Source organism: Notothenia coriiceps, unplaced genomic scaffold, assembly GCF_000735185.1.
Source record: "Notothenia coriiceps isolate Sejong01 unplaced genomic scaffold, NC01 NC01_scaffold00000339, whole genome shotgun sequence".
NCBI classification, from domain to species: Eukaryota; Metazoa; Chordata; class Actinopteri; order Perciformes; family Nototheniidae; genus Notothenia; species Notothenia coriiceps.
This window is the reverse complement of record NW_011333040.1, coordinates 23411438-23428624: the sequence shown is the minus strand read 5'-3', so window position 1 is coordinate 23428624 and position 17187 is coordinate 23411438. Positions and strand designations below refer to the sequence as shown.

At 40.6% G+C, this 17187-nt stretch overlaps 1 protein-coding gene across 1 annotated transcript; it reads right to left on the bottom strand.

Moving 5' to 3' along the window:
- Positions 1–9274: 9274 nt before the first annotated feature.
- Positions 9275–16869, bottom strand: coro2aa (coronin 2Aa). Its single transcript, XM_010775490.1, has 7 exons — positions 16723–16869; positions 15338–15442; positions 15155–15251; positions 13831–13943; positions 13631–13721; positions 12921–13180; positions 9275–10207 (listed from the first exon to the last, which is right to left on the bottom strand). Exons 1-7 carry the CDS (start codon positions 16852–16854, stop codon positions 10067–10069), a joined length of 939 nt encoding a protein of 312 aa, XP_010773792.1. The 5' UTR covers positions 16855–16869; the 3' UTR covers positions 9275–10066.
- Positions 16870–17187: the final 318 nt, after the last annotated feature.

Genomic DNA, 17187 nt, shown 5'->3' with positions numbered 1-17187 from the left:
CAGGTCAGACAAAAACTAGACTTGGAGCGCTATAGATTGGAGCTGATGAGTGAAGGTAAGCTTCCATCTGAGACTAGGAGAGCTGCAGAGACTGTAGGTCAGGTTCCTGCAAATCAAGCATTTGATGTTGCTGTTAATTTGAGGATAGTTCCGAGGTTCAACGAAAAGGACCCAGACATTTTCTTTGTGTTATTTGAGCGTCTAGCAGAGGCACGAGACTGGTCTGATGTTGAGCGCACCCTTCTGCTTCAGTGTGTCTTCACTGGAAAGGCCCAGGAGGCTTTTGCTGCCTTAACTGCTGAAGACTGTAGCAATTACCAGTTGGTTAAAGCTGCTGTACTTCGGGCATTTGAGTTAGTACCTGAAGCATATCGACAGCGTTTTAGGTTACTCTGGGTTTGCTCATGATTTAACCACTAGTTTCAACCGTTGGTGTGTTTCTCACAGGTAAAAACTCTGGAAGATCTGCAGGAGCTTATCTTGCTTGAGCAATTCAAAAGTACCTTGCCTGACTGGGTTGTTACCTACATTAATGAGCAGAAAGTAAACAGAGTTTCAGAGGCAGCTAAGCTGGCAGATGAGTTTACTCTGACCCATAAAGTGTTTTTTGGCGACAGCCGTGGTCTTGGAGATGCGGGATACAAAGAGAGTTTTGCGGAGGCTCACTTCAGTAAAGGTGTTTCAGAAGGAAAAGATACGTTTCCAGTTAGGATTGACTGTGGGATTTGGGGTAAGTTTGACCCCAATCGTGTCTGTAATTACTGTTTTAATAAAGGACAGTGGAGAAACGATTGTCCTGAGTGGAAGAGAAAGTCCAGGCCTGGGGCTGTGTCGGCAAGTTGGTCAAGGACAGGTTAAGCCAGTGAGGGCAAAGGTGCTGGCAATTGACCGGTTCCCTGTTCCAACAACCAGAAAAGAACTCTCTCGTTTCCTGGGCATGGTGGGGTACTATCGTGGGTTCTGTCAGAATTTCTCTACGGTGGTTGCGCCCCTCACCTCTCTTCTCAGTCAACAGGCTTTTGAGGCTGCGAAAACTGTGTTGTGCTCTGCTCCTGTCCTAGCAGCTCCACAGATGGACCAGCCCTTCATTCTTCATGTGGATGCTAGTAAGGTTAGGGTTACTGCTGACACTACTGACAGTCTTATTCTTACGTATACAATTCCTCAGAGGTATTTTTCGTTAACCTGTTAAATAAACTTATGTTTGGCATTTAACTCTGTGTGGCCTCCCTATTTGTTTCTAGCCTTAAGGAAGGTTGTAACACATGGAACCTTAATGAACCATACTTGTACCTGAATGTAAAATTTGTCTTTAGTTGTTTCAATGTTCAAGCTTGAGTGTGCGTGTTTATTAACTTTATGAGTGCCTTATGAGTGTATTGAAGTAGCGCACCTCAATAACAAACTCCCACCACCGCTTACCGTAATGTTCTCCTTGTAGTTATTGAAGTAGCCTAGCTGAAAAACACACATTTCTACCTGTCACGGCTGTCGCCTCTCAGGTCCTGTGTATCCTGTTATGTAAATAAGCTGTGTGGTTGCTTCAACGTGAGTGGCTACCAACTCCTGGTTCCGCCCCCGGAGATACTGATTGGAGCGCGCCAACCTCCAATACCCGTGCCATCCCAGCGCACACCTGCCAGAGATGACGCTGCAAAGCCTGGGGACAGCTATCACTCAGGAGGCTCTGTTGCAATCAGACGCCTCACACATCTTGCTCCTGTGTGGACAAGTCAAACTTAAGCTAGGAGATTGTATTTGACTCTTCTGAACTGTGTTTAGTGTTGTGTGTTAGGGGTGTTTAGTTATGTGTTTAGAGTAGCGTGTGGTGATATGTGTTTAGCGTAGCGTGTTCTGTTATGTGTTTAGAGTAGCGTGTTTTGTTTCCCCTTTGTTAGCTGCGTTTACCTGCAGCCTCCTTACAATTAGTGTTGACTGGAAGTGATCTCAGGTGTGTCAACTAGGCTCATTTTTAGAGTCCTCTTTCTGTTTCTAGCAGTACAGATGTAGCACCTCATTTCAGACTCCAGCTTACAGCTTCCTGCCTACGACCTGCCAAAGACCAGTATAGAGGAATGTTAAGCCCTCCCACTATTTTCCAAGAGGGCGTTGCCAGATTTTCAATTTCAGGTTTTAACCAGGAGATGGCGCTTCATTCACAAATACAGAAAGACAAGTTTCATGGACTTTCAGTTGTGTTTTGAAGAGCATTTGAACACATCAATATTTTCAACTAAAGTATATCTAATAGGGATCGACCGATATGGCTTTTTCAAGGCCGATACCGATTATTAGTAATCAAGGAGACCGATAACCGATATTTGGAACCGATATACATTTGCAGTAAAATCAGAAAATCTTGGTGTCAAAATGTAGAATCACACAAACACAACGTCTTTGAAATGCATTTAAGCATATATTATGTTTAATGAACTGTTAAACATCTTACAACTTTTTTTAGTGCTCCCATAGATCTGCAATGAGTTAGAGAGAGACAGAGTTAAAAGTGGGGCTGCAGGCTGACATGCTTAACTAATAATAATTTATTANGTTGGTGTTCGACAACACTTGTGAGGGACTGACTTTAATCCATGGTACAGGAAATAGGTCGTGGCCTTTATAGGGCTGCCGCTAGGCTGTGACCATTGTTGGAAGGAAATTCGACCTTGATGTATCCCCCCGGTGTGTCTCAATTTTACGGTTAATGACGGTAATTTTCCTGTTCGTTTCGTCCCTCGTGTCGCGTCCGTCTTCTCCCCTGCCCAGTCTAGTGTTCCGGTTCTAGTCACAGTCTGTTCCAAGAAGCAACACCTTAAACAAGGACATTGGTACTATGTTACCTCGTCCACGGTAGGTAGAGATTGTGATCCGAAATGCATGACTCCAACGGAACGTCATCCGAACCTTGTCCATTACTCCTACTAAACACGGGACGCTCGACGAGTGCCATATCGAAAAAGGCCACCTCCACTGTCGGAGTATCCAACCCGTCTCCCTTCACCTATGTCCATCCGTGGTGCACCAGGACCTTGAGACAGCCTAGTTGTACTACCGTGGTAGTTTCGCGTCCCTCGTGTCGTCCGTCTACCTCCTAATGGCAGACTGTGTCTTCCACAAGTACAGTTACTATAGCGACCGAATATTAGTTACGTGTCGCTGTCTCAGTAATCCAGACCGTCTGACAACCGAACATCCACGTCGGATCTTACAACATTATGCAGTACGCACGTTATAAACTCAGAAAATAAAGCAGCATTCGGTGCCAGAGCAATACGACATAGCGCATCTCTCCAAGTCTTAGTTCTGTCTACTGTCTCGGTGGAGTTTCGTCTTAGTGCCGACGACATGTCGCGACACTCAAAGCACTTGAAAGATGTAATCAACACCTGCTATGGACATTCTTATGAAGGTAGACACAAAGTCTCGTATCGTCGAGGTCGCCCGTACAACAACACGAGGAACATAATTAAATACAAATATGGAAACGAGTGTGCTCAGTAGAGTGTACGACGCGTACAACAGCACACAGTATTGTGTTTTTGAAGTCTTACATAACAGTAAATATGACAAATGTAAACCTTGAAACGGATGTGTAGGACACCTAAGCTGCCATAGATTTTGTGGCACTGTTGCTCGGCGAACAACAGACAGACCACGATGTACTCCCTATGTCACTTTTGTTAGTCACACAGCGCTCGAAGCTGGCGCTCACGACACATTGAGGCCGAGGCTATGGTATGTTCGTGTCGCTACGCAACGGCGATGGTTGCGAATTTCTGTTATAGTGACACTTCACCACGAAGGCAGTGCTATGCGGCTGCTTTGACGTAACACAACTCGTTTCGAATCGAAGAGAGCGCTACACGAGCCGACCACCGAACTAGATCGGTTAGTTGGCCGCATGACACACAGACCCGCCCTCTAAGTACACTAACCCACAACCAGCTCAAAGACTGCGAGGGGGAGGGTCTTGATCTTACTCTATGTTTAAGTAACTGGCTTTACTCACAGTTGTGTTTCTGTCCAAGGCAAGCTATGTTTTCCGGTATTGCTGTTTTGTGTTAAAGGCTGTCAAATGTTTGGAACCCTTATTCCTGTTAGGTATAAGCAATGAGAGACACAAGCTGTCTCCATTGAACCTTTTTTTGTTTTAGTTTGTTATTTTTGTGTAGTAAGTGGCTAGAGCATTTGCTCGGGTGCACTCCATGACTGCTTAGGTGATTTTCAATTGCTGAGAATTAACCGGGTCACTGGGCTTTTGTGCTTAAAATCCTCCCACAATTTTACACGAAGACTAGGGTTGAGTGAGTCAGTAAGCATTTGGTAAGGTAGTTAGCCAGAGGAGTGGGGTTTCAATATGTAAAGCTGTCTTTCACTATCAGTTACTGCTGGAAAAACCTTGCCTTGGTCGGCAAACAGTTAAATGGCTTCTATTGAAGATTTTGTTGAGTCCCCAAATGAGGATTTGTTGGGTACTTATAAAAAAGATCAGCTTTTGAGAGTGGCTGACCATTACGGTCTTGATCTTCCCAAAAAGTTGATAAAGAGGAGTTGTTGGTAGAAATAAAGGCACAGTTAGTGGAAAAAAGTGTTTTGTCTGTCTTTCTGGGGCCTGCCTCCCAACAGTCAATTGAGTCAGGTAATGTTTCAGGTGTGGTTCCAGTCCTGTCTGGACTTGGGGTTGGACTATCATTTAAGGAACAGAAAGAGCTTCTAATGCTACACTTGGAACGTGATGTGGAGGTAGAAAAGTTGAGACAAAATGCCCGTCTTCAGGAAGCGGAGATGGCTCAAGTTCAGGTTAGACAAAAACTAGACTTGGAGCGCTATAGATTGGAGCTGATGAGTGAAGGTAAGCTTCCATCTGAGACTAGGAGAGCTGCAGAGACTGTAGGTCAGGTTCCTGTAAATCAAGCATTTGATGTTGCCGTTAATTTGAGGATAGTTCCGAGGTTCAACGAAAAGGACCCAGACATTTTCTTTGTGTTATTTGAGCGTCTAGCAGAGGCACGAGACTGGTCTGATGTTGAGCGCACCCTTCTGCTTCAGTTTGTCTTCACTGGAAAGGCCCAGGGGGCTTTCGCTGCCTTGGCTGCTGAAGACAGTAGAAATTACCAGTTGGTGAAAGCTGCTGTACTTCGGGCATTTGAGTTAGTACCTGAAGCATATCGACAGCGCTTTAGGTTACTCAGAAAAGAGAAGCAGTCACACATGGAGTTTGTTCGTGATTTAACCACTAGTTTCAACCGTTGGTGTGTTTCATCACAGGTAAAAACTCTGGAAGATCTGCAGGAGCTTATCTTGCTTGAGCAATTCAAAAGTACCTTGCCTGACCGTGTTGTTACCTACATTAATGAGCAGAAAGTAAACAGAGTTTCAGAGGCAGCCAAGCTGGCAGATGAGTTTACTCTGACCCATAAAGTGTTTTTTGGTGACAGCCGTGGTCGTGGAGATGCGGGATACAAAGAGAGTAGTGCGGTGGCTCACTTCAGTAAAGGTGTTTCAGAAGGAAAAGATAAGTTTCCAGTTAGGATTGACCGTGGGAATCGGGGTAAGTTTGACCCCAATCGTATCTGTAATTACTGTTTTAATAAATGACACTAGAGAAACGATTGTCCTGAGTGGAAGAGAAAGTCCAGGCCTGGGGCTGTGTCGGCAAAAGCGTTTGGGACTGTGGCATCGCTAAGTGCAGTGGAAAGGGAAAGTGTCATTGCGGCTGTGCGGAAACACACTCAGTCCTCTTTATCTGAGTCGGTAATTCAAGCTCAAGTCAGTGAACATGAGGAGATAGACCCTGGTTATAAAGCTTTTGTGTCTGATGGTTTTGTTTCACTGGTCGGGAGCAAAGAGAAGGTACCGGTAAAGATATTAAGGGACTCAGGGGCGTTGGACTCGTTTATTGTTGGTTCTGTGTTACCTTTCTCTCCTAAAACAGACACCGGTTCCAGTGAGGTCCGGGGGATAGAGTTAACCGTCTTCTCTGCTCCACAGCATAAACTGACCAATAACATGACTGGTGAATGTCACTGTTTAAAGAAAGAAGAGTTTTCCGGAACAAGAGAGTAGCTTGTAGTTAGTGTAAAACACATGTGACAAAGGTAGTCAATGTTCAATCTACAGAAATGGTATACAGTCATTTGTTTTAAAAACGTTACAGGCGGCTGATCTTCTCCAGGCTGCTTCCTTTAGAGCCTATTTTTGTTAACTTTGAACACAAGACAGGCAATCATGTACAGATGAATGATGTTTGCTTTCCACATGTTGCAGCCTCAGAGACTCAACACACATAGTCAATAGTTAACTGAGAGAGCTACCGGACCTGAAAGCACCACTGCTGATTTTGTAACAGAAATAGCTTACTCTGCTCAAATATTAATGGGTCTGAGCCACTGAGTGAAGGGCTTTTTACTTCAATTTATTGTTTTAGGTAGACAAGAGACAAATGGATTTCCCAGAAATATTAAATTATACGTTATGTGATCAATATTGTTTTTCAAAACTATATTAAAAGAAAGCATATGTTTCCGTTTTTACTGAATACATCTAACAGACAATTTAAAGATATCAGAGTAACTGGATTAAATGCATTGACCAGACACAATGAGGTCATGTGAAGCCAGCAAAAAACTTTTAATACATGTTTTTATTAAATCAGAGAGTGAATGCCTCACTCGACTCTGCAGCCACGTTATTGCTCCAGTATAACACAGAGACTGTCAGAGTGTGCATGGTTTAATACCGAGAGCTCTCCGAAATGGATTGATATTGTTGTTCTCATTTGGCTTCTTGAGATGGTTTTTCTGAGGACTTGGTATTGGCCACATTAATAATAAAGCAACAGAGTGATGATCCATCTTTCACAATTTTAGTTCAGCAAAGCAATCAGCACAGTACCACAGCATTGTGATGATTCATTCATGAGAGAACTTGGAGAAACAGCAGGAAAAAGATTTGTAAAGAGACACAATTTCATTTTCCACCCTTCACTGCTTTTCGTCAATAATTCATGCTAATGTTTATTCATACTAACAAGTGGGAAATTAAGTCTAAGGAACCTTTACTGACACATGGTACCTCATAAATATCATCGGGTAAGGCTCTGTTGTGATTGGTCAACCGCTTAGAGATGTCCCGCCCCTTAGACTATCACGTACAACGTGTTGGAGCACTAGCCAATAGAAGCACAAGTGTTACATAGTGATGTCACAATGTCGCAGAAGTAAACAAAGGAGTCCAATCGAGAGAAACTCCCTCTGCAGGGAACTTTTGAATTGTAGCCTTTGCAGCCCATGTACATGCACAAAAACCTATATAACACACTACAGGAAAGGGAAAACCCCCAAAAGTATAAAAAGGGGCCTCTTTAAGAATTTCTTCGATCATTATGTTATTAAATATGTTACGGTTTCATGTGGTCCTACTACATGCTATGGAAATGGGCCAGCGTTAACTAAAGTGCATAACCCAAATTCTCAGTTTTGTAGTGACAGCTCAGTCACTACAAAACTGCTATGAACAAATGTGTTCAAATATGGCAGCTCCTTTGTTATTCAGCTACAGATATTTATTTGTGGTATAAACCGCATACACCATTGCATTTCCAGGCTGACCATTGATTGTCTTTTAAACACAAGATTATGGAGTAGATTGTAAACTACTTAGAGAAGCAGAAATACTATACAAATGTAAATAAAATAGCTTTGTGAATGGGGAAAATGTAACTCTACAGTTACACGGACACAGATAAGTTGGTTGACATGTCTCTAGTGGTCAACGTGTCACTTTTAACAGTTGTGATGTGATCAAACAGCCAAATCAGCCCTTGAGCAATAACAGCAGTGCATTGTGGGAATGTGTTGAGACTTGTCCACCAGCAGCAGTGGGGGTTAGAGTTTACAATAGACCGGGCGTTACTGCTCCGGGACAAAAGTCAGCCAGAGATGAAGCTGTGCTGGAACTGTCCAGCCAGAGGTCAGAGAGGTCACAATTGTAGTGAAGCCAGTGTGTCTGTATGTGTTATAAAGAACAGGCTGTGAAATGTAAGCCAAATCTAAAATATCATTATGGCGTTGCCTACATGAATACAGGCATGCATGGTGTTATGCAGTATAGTAAGTGGCTCTTTAATTATATATATATATATATATATATAATGTAAGAAACTGGTCCGACTGCACATGGCAAATACTGTGAACACCATTCAGAGGTTACCTGAAGGAAAACATGTTTACATATGACATTAAGGTGGATTGTACTTACTCTTGTGTACATTTGTGTATGTTTTAAAGATTTTTAAGTCTTTGCAGTTGTATTCACAGATTATCAAATCTAAGCCTCTAAAAGTATTGATGAGTTTCCTGTCACATTTAAAAGATAAATACATGTCTTCCAGTGGAGTTAATTTCTCTTCAATTCCAGATTTAGTATTTCAACTCATCATACTGGCAATATTTCATTTACAAATAAATAAAATCCACGTACCTGTATTAGTATTCATCGTCCCGGTTGGCCTAAATTTGAGCTTGACAATTAATTATTTGACATAGAAACAGCAGTTGACCAGAGTAATTATATATACTATATAGTAATAAATATCATCTCACTCAACATCCATTTACTTATACAAATACAAACTAAATATACAAATTAAAACAGTTCATAGCTGTCAGTGTTCTAGATTGAGCTGCAAATCAACTATAAAGCTCAATAATTATTTTGTCAATAACTGCACATCCTGGTTAAGAGTAATTCATGTAAACAAATCGTATAAATGTATATTTCTTGCATTGTAATATCTGTGTGTATATCTCTAATTGGATACTGAGAAACCAAATATGAATAAAAAACACAGTTTTTGTCTAAGCCAGAGAATTAAAGAATTGACAAATTAAAAAAACTTGATTTAATGACTGAGATGTTAGAGGAATTGCCACAATGGTGTACAAGGTAAAAATGCCATTATCTTATAACATATATTTATTTCCCACTATTACTTATCAGAGCAATGAGATGCTCAGATATGACTATCCACTACAGTATTAGATACTCTTTCAGCTTAAACATGAATAATAAACCCCAGTGATATGTTTCAGTTTTTTTACAGAGAGCAAAGAAAAGATACCCTATTTAGGAAAATACATTCAGAGCTGAAATCTGGAGGAAAACAAACCCAGAAGTGGTGCAGGGCTCCTTTAAAGTTTTCTCACAGTGATTCCACATCAGGAAAAATGAAAGCGATCTTTCAGTCTTTTTTAAAACAGTTGCAAAATTACAATTGTGAATTCAAGAACTCGATTTTATTTTATTTTTTCTTTGACTGTATTTTTAAAATAAATATAAAAATTAAGAACTGGTACATGGCATCAGTTACAGACATGGCTTACACAATAGCTGCTATGAAACAGATTAATTATTCACCAATTATCCAGTCATTAAAAAAAAACGAAAAACAGAAAAACATATGCAGCTCAACGAAACACAGCGAGGATCATGATATCGGCATTCATTTAGATCGCGCCCATTCAAGCAAACATACATTAAAACACCACAGCCATCTCCACTTACAGTAGTTTAAATATTGGAAGAAAAAAAACAATCACCAAGCATAAAAAATAAAATGTAGCGTTATCGTACAATCACACAGGGTGTCTGCTCCTGCCCTGCAACAACTTTCAAACATCAGGCAGCCACATCATTCAGTCAAGACAGGCACAGACAACCTTTTTATTTTTCAGCTACAAACAGCATAGAAAAGCTAAAAATTACAATAAACTTGCATAGCTGTGAAGCGTACAAAAGAAACAGGGTAAAAGTCAACAGGTGCAAAGAGTTTAACTTTGTATTACAGCTGGGTGAGAGTCACGGTCTGAGTGTGTGTGCATGAACAGAAAATATGTGCACCGTGTGAGGAACAGACAGAAAGGAAACATAAAGTAGAGGTGTAAATCCCCCCTGTGCAGTGAGTGAGACTGGGCAGAGGTGCGGTGGTTTGAAGATGGGGTTAGTGCGTTTGTACAGTAATGCATGTGGTCCACGAGGGGGTGAAAGTGACTCCGTGGGGAAAGTCTCAAAGTGAGCCCTGGTGAGGCTGGGAGTTTTTCATGTTCTTCATCTCCAGCTCCAGCTGTGTGACGCGTACGTCTCTCTGGTTGAGAAGCTCCCGCAACCGTCTGATCTCCTCCTGCTGCTTGTGGAACTTCAGACGCAGCTGTGGACAAAACACACGCACATTATATTGGAATATATCTACTTTTATATGGAGGACTGAAGCTGCCATTAAAAAAAATAGTATAAATATGAAGAAACAAACTTAGAATTAAAAGCCTTAATTATCAAATAAATGTGCAGGTTTATTTGATAATGAATAGCGTGTTAAAGGTCACATGTCATGGCCATTTCTACAGATCATAATTCCATTGTTGAGGTCTACTAAAATAAATGTATATTGTGCAATTTTCCAAACTCAAAAGAGATTCCCAAGAGAAATCCCCAACGAGGCGTTCTGCGGCAGCATAGACAGGTCTTTTCTGTGTTAGAGTTTTACTCGCTACAGGGTGTACTTTGAAGGTTTGTGACTCTGCAGACCGTTTATATGCATAAAAAGCTACTGAACACACAAGGGGATGGGTAATAACCAGAAAAGCATGACATGGGACCTTATATGGGCAAAAATATACCAAAAATCCAATAAAAAATAAATAAGGATAAATACAGAACAAAAATAAATATGGACTGAAACATATACATTACACACTACTAATACTTTCTGACTCCCCAAACCTGTCAGTGGCATTGATTACTGTTGAAAAATATATAGTTTAAAATGTAAGGGAAGGAAAAAGGTTGATTCCTTAAACGGCTGGGTACTCAAACAGTATGATATTGTAATAAAACTACATATCTGCTGTACATGTATATGTTTGTGCGCTGAGGAATAAGATAAAGATTTCAGTTTAATCCCTAAGTAGGATTACTTGAATATTGATTTTGGCATTTTCATGGGATTTACTGTCAATAATAAAAATATAGAGCATCCGCAGCCTTATCCTTAAGCTTTTTGAGCAGCAGCTGGGACTTACTGGACCTTTTTTAGACAAGGTTTTGCCTTTCAGGCTACACAGAGACCAATGCCCTGCTCCAATTGGTGGAAACTGTTTACACAGCCTGACAGGACTCAGAAAACGACACCGCCTCGTTTGCATGATGAGAGGGGAGAATTATATAATTCATACTTTAAAGGTGGGGTATGTAATTTATTTCAGAAACACTTTTTGTTATATTGTTATATTCCATGGAATGCTCTTAACATCCTGATAGCAATGAATATATTAAATGCTTTCACAATAAATACATTAAAAAATGTCAACTGTGGAAGCCGTAGCGCTGTAAAAAGCACGACCAATAATTTTAGCCGGCCCGGCTAAAATAACTGGATGGCCTACCTGCCTGTCAGCTAGGGGTGCATACCGGTTCCCGGTATTACCGAAATACCGGTTACTGGTGGCTATGGTATACCGTACCGAAATCAGATCAGGTTTTCGATACTTTATTATTTTTATTTTTTTATTATTATATAAAAGTGAGGCGCAATATCCTTAAACTCGCGCCCAAACCGTCGGAATTACGATGTCAATTTCGCCGTGAAACTCCGCAAACGAGTCACTTTAGAAAATCTAAAGTGTGGCTGCATATGACTTCCAGTCTGAATGGTGGGGTCTGTAACCACTGCCAGTCTGAATGGTGGGGTCTGTAACCACTGTAAGAAGTTTATTTCTGGGAAAGGTGGCAACACATCCAACCTCCAACCAATGCTGTCTCGTATGGCAACCAAGTACCTTTGTGTTCAGGGAAGCAGCGTGCTAAGCGAGAGAGGGTTCAGTTCAGTAGGTGATATCCTACACTGTGAAAGGGCCCGTTTGGATCAAGAGAGAGCAGATATGCTCATCTTCTTGAAGATGAATGCACATAACTGAACTGTGATGGGATTAGTTTTCTTTCATCAGGCAAATGTTGATTTTAATGATGCTATTTGTTTTATGTGCAATGCCGAGATCTCATGATCCTTTATGTGTTCTCTGGTCAGTCGAATCTCAGGTTGAATATTGATTATACTGGTGCCATATTCTTTTTCCATTGACAAGGTGTGCTATTCATGCCTGATGGTTGTTATAAATGATATTGCAGAATCAGTTTCCTTCATAGATAACGTGTTTTTCATTGTTTGTTCAGTACTAAAAAGGTCCAAGTCCCACAATTGAATTTAATATTCATTTGACATGTTAACTACATCATAAAGCGCTTCATGGGAGTAATTGCGGGATGATTCAATTTTTCCCTTATGCAACATGAAAGTATCACGATATGTATCGGTTGAGTATCGGTATCGTTCAGTGGTATCAGTATCGTAAAAAAGTCAACGATATGCAACCCTACTGTCAGCCTTCCATCAGTGCACAAACTTATCTCGTGCCCTCATTGGTCATGTGCGCGTTCGTGTGTGTTGGAGGAGGGGCTCTGTAAGGAAGTGGCAGATTTTTTCCAGTTGTGTATTTTCAAATTTGAGCGCACTCGAGCTGGTTTCTCCAAAATGACCGACCCCACCTTTAACTGATGATGATTTTGCTCATATTTTACACAACTTACTGATGAACTCATCATCATTCAAAGTGATGTCTCCGTTTGATTAATTATTTGGTTTGAATGTCCTGTCATGTATAATTATTTTGTTCCATTATAACGTTGTGGTTAGATGCCTCTAAAGAAAACCTTTCAGGATTCAGGAGGATGGATTGACAATGCAAAAGTGTAGACTCATCTCTAATTCTTCTATTGGTCTTTTGGAAAGCACACAACGTCTCTGCCTTTGCAAACTAAATAATTTCAAAAACAGTAGGATTTAAACTCAAAATCCCCCCCCGTACCTCATTCTCGTTCTTGGGTGGAGAGCAGAGTCCATAGTCTTCTCCGTTGCTGACGGGCGTCCAGCTCCTCTCCTCCTCTGTGTTGCCGCCGTCCCCCTTTCCCTCTTTGGTCTCCAGTTTGTCCTGAATGTAGGCCAGCTGCAGCATGCCTGGTCTGCTGTGAGAGCGCCGCGTGTCCAGTGTGTTTCCCAGCCCCTTACCCATCTCCGAGTACGACTCTGCTATTTGACTTCCAGGCTTCAGAGACATCAGCACCGGACCTAGAAGGCAAAGAGAGATGGAGGAGGAAGAGAGGAGGAAGATGAGCTGAATGATGGTGAAATAACGTTTAGAATATTTCTTCTAACAAATCACACTGAATAAACTGATTAAACTACAGGAGAGTAAGACCAATCTCCCGTACTTTGACCAGCTCTAATACTAGATTTGCTGTACTTTTGCTTTAAATGCCAAAGTAAAGGATCGTACTACTTCTCCCACCACTATAAGGAAGAACCATTATTAAATGTTTAAGCGCTTTGAGCACCAGGAAAAGCGCTTTATAAATCACATGTATTGTTATTATTATTATTATTAAGTACCAAAGGACTATAAACAGTNTCATACACACACACACACACACACACACACACACACACACACACACACACACACACACACACACACACACACACACACACACACACACACACACACACACTAAGTCTGACCTTTATCGATGCCGCTGAGCCACTCCTCTGCAGACAGAGCCGGCCTGTTGCCAGCAGTCATCGGATAGATGTCATCTTGGTATGACTCCGACTACAAACACACACACATTCAGATTAGCTCTCCGTATTCTATTTAATTCAAAATTGAGTATTTATTTTGTATATCTCCCTGGTGTTTGTGGGAGACGCTGTGCTCTCACCCTGCGGGGGACGATCATGGAGAGAGGCTCGATGAGACTCTTGGTTGTCACCAGTTTGTAGAACCTGAAAACTTCACAGGAGCTCACGTCCAGACCTCTCTTAGGCATCACGCCTGAAGGAAGACACACAGACACTTTTACTTTTAGAGCTGCACAACTGAGCTTTAATATATGTATAGTATATCTTGTTATATTCAGTTGACAGGTATTAACTGAACACTAAAATGGATATTTGGTAAAAGGTGTGATAAAAACCAAGACAAAACATAACTGCGGTAAAAAAAACATATACTGTAAATACATTATGGCTTGACAAGAATGAATGTAATGCTCATTTTGAAAATGCAAAAGGCAAAAAAGTTTTGCAAGTATACATGTATGTTAGTATTGAGATGGAAAAATTAAATATGGCAACGTGGGACCCACCCGTGCACAGGCCAAGGGGCCGTGTGCAGAACAGAAATGATAGGCTTTTAACACCCACTCAACTTAATAACAGTAATGACTTTATTAAGGACACACACAATAGAAAAAGGTCCATAGCGTTTTAATCCTTAGACCCTTATAATGAATCTGGCATGCGTTTCTTTAGGATTTATTACATTTCTGCTGCTTTCAAGTTTTTTTATTGTCATACACACAACAATTACAGTTATGCCATCGTTGGGGATGAAAGTCTTAGATCTCTGGCACCCTGGAACAATGCTCATTAAGTTTGTATAAAAATGAAAAAGGCAAGTAGAAAAAGGAAAGAAAGAGGTAGAGAATCTAAGACTTTAAACAAGTTCAAAGGGGAAACCCATATTTGTAAAGCTTCACTTAAAACGACATTATTTTTACCACAGAGCTTTCATCCTGAATATCATCTTAACGTCTGAAACATAGGGTATGATATATAGTACTCTAAGACTGTGAAAGGTCTACATTGTGCTTATATCTCTGTTGATTGATATCAAAGAACGGTCGCTGTTTAGTACCATACAAAAATATATTTGCAAAATCCCAAACTAGAGTTCTTTCATTCAAAAATATCTCTTGAGTTTAAAGTCTAAACCTTGAGTGCATGTCTGTCTTCATATCACCTGATCTCTGACTCCGCCCTGATCAGCTGGTTTGGCTATTCAAATATCGCCGGCTTATTTGCACATTAGCTTTGCTTACAGGTGCAAGAGAGTCAAGAGGCCCAGAAGGCATGCATAGTTTCAAAAACAACCACATTTTACACACTATGTATGGACAATTTGACTTCCAACATACTGGGTTTGAGTTTAAATGTATGGCACCTCTCTGTGTATTTATATGTGTGTATCTGTGTGTTTCTTACCCATTCCTTTCTGAGGTTGGTGTGAGCGGTACTCTGTTAGGTAGTGGATGTAAGGTTTTTCCGAGCCGATCTCATAGTACCTCATATTTCCGTCACCCTGACAGAGACAAGAGGAGTCTTTATAACAATGTGATTAAAAGTAATTTGTGTATTAACACTTTGTAGTTGCTGTCAGAGACCCACCTTTCCAGCAAGGTAGAGCATGTGAGTGTCGGGGTCGTAGAAAGGAAAAAGGACTCCTGAAGAACCATCCAGGTTCTCCTCTAGCAAAGGCACAGACAAATCATCCTGAAAACAAACATAACATAAAAAAATGAAGCACCAGCAACATGGACAACATTCCCTAATATTAAAACACTCATTTAAATCCACTTCTACATAAGAACACTCTACAGCGCTGAATTAAAAAGCCTGAGTGCTCAATCCCTAATCCGTGCGTCAGCTTTAATCTTCCACCCACGATACACTCTCTCAAAACACAGCGAAATCCACATGTTTCTCCACTAGATGGCAGAGATGTGTTTGTGAGAGAGTTCATTTTCAGTATTGTTTTAGCCATGAGATTACACATTAGGATGAACCGATGCTAAATGTTTTTGTTTCTACAGTGAGAGAATTTGATTCACACAGATGAGCCATGAGTTGGTAAGGTACATTTCCCAAAGATTATTAGGTCAAAAATATTCAACTTTCCTCACGTTTTTTTGTCTGAACGGTTTAATATGTAACTTTTACACTTTGAAAGGTGTAAAAACCAACTGGACCTATGATATGCATTTTATTAAATGTTGTTCTTACATTGTCCCAAAGGTTTCCAGCAATTTTCAAACCTTTTAATAACGACTGCAGTTCGTTTCCTGTGCGCAACATTGTGGAAAAAACAATACACTTTTTATTTATCTTTGTCATTGTTGTTTTATTGACTAAACGGGTAACCACTGAATTTAGAAAGACAATTGGCAAATTAAATTGATGATGTAAATATATATATCTTTTAAAGTTTAGCGCAGCCCAACCTCTTTGTGGTGAAAAAAAACCTTTTATATATTAAAATAAATATTTTGGAGATTAATAAAAAGAACAGGAAACACAGTCAGTAAGTAATGAATGTAAACAACCCTACTTTGACTGCAAGTTATTGAATTGTTGTGAACAAATATATATAAAAAAAACCCTGGGATACTCAGAAGAACTCTTTTTAGCAACTCTTTTTAGCCCAAGAAGGTTGAAACATTAACTAAGAAAATAAAATAACTACCATATCTAGTTCATTCTTGAGGATGGGAACAGCATGTGTGACAAAATGATCTAAACTCAAAGGTCCACAGAGTGTCAGATCATCATCGTCGGTGATTCAGGTGTCGCCACACAACCTGAGTGTTGAACTACAGTCAACTGATGATAAGTGATTGTAGGTGTCATCACATGGCATTAACTCCACATATTGAAACCTGATCCAGCTTACAATTAGCTAATTAAGACCCAATAATGCATACGAGTGCCTTGTAAAAGCATAAATGGACCTGAAATGAGAGGATTTGTCAGAAAACACTTCCTGTAGCTCTCACCTGATCCCAAAGAGCAAACTGTCGGTCGTTCCAGCGAGAAGTTCCCGATGTGAAGAGCATCTTCAGGTTTCCCAGGAACAGCACCTTGCTGGCTTTGTGCGTCTTACAGTTGGCTTCCTGCAAACACAACATACATCAAACAACTCGTACTATGTGTAAACTCCTGCATTTCCCCTCGGGCATTAATAAAGATCCATCTTATCTTAAACATTTGGTATAAACAGGTTTTCTTAAAGTGGACCTATCATGCTATATTTGAATAATATAGTGTAGGACCATACCTATATAAGGCATATTTATACTTTTTATTTTTCATAATAACAAACAGATCATGCGTTTTAGCCATTCCTCATTTCGCTCAATTTAACACTGTCTTTGCATGGGCTGATTCAGTGAGAACAGCACCATCTACAGGCCTGGCTTATGCTGTCGGTGCCTGTAACCGGCAAGCTTTCGCGACCTCTG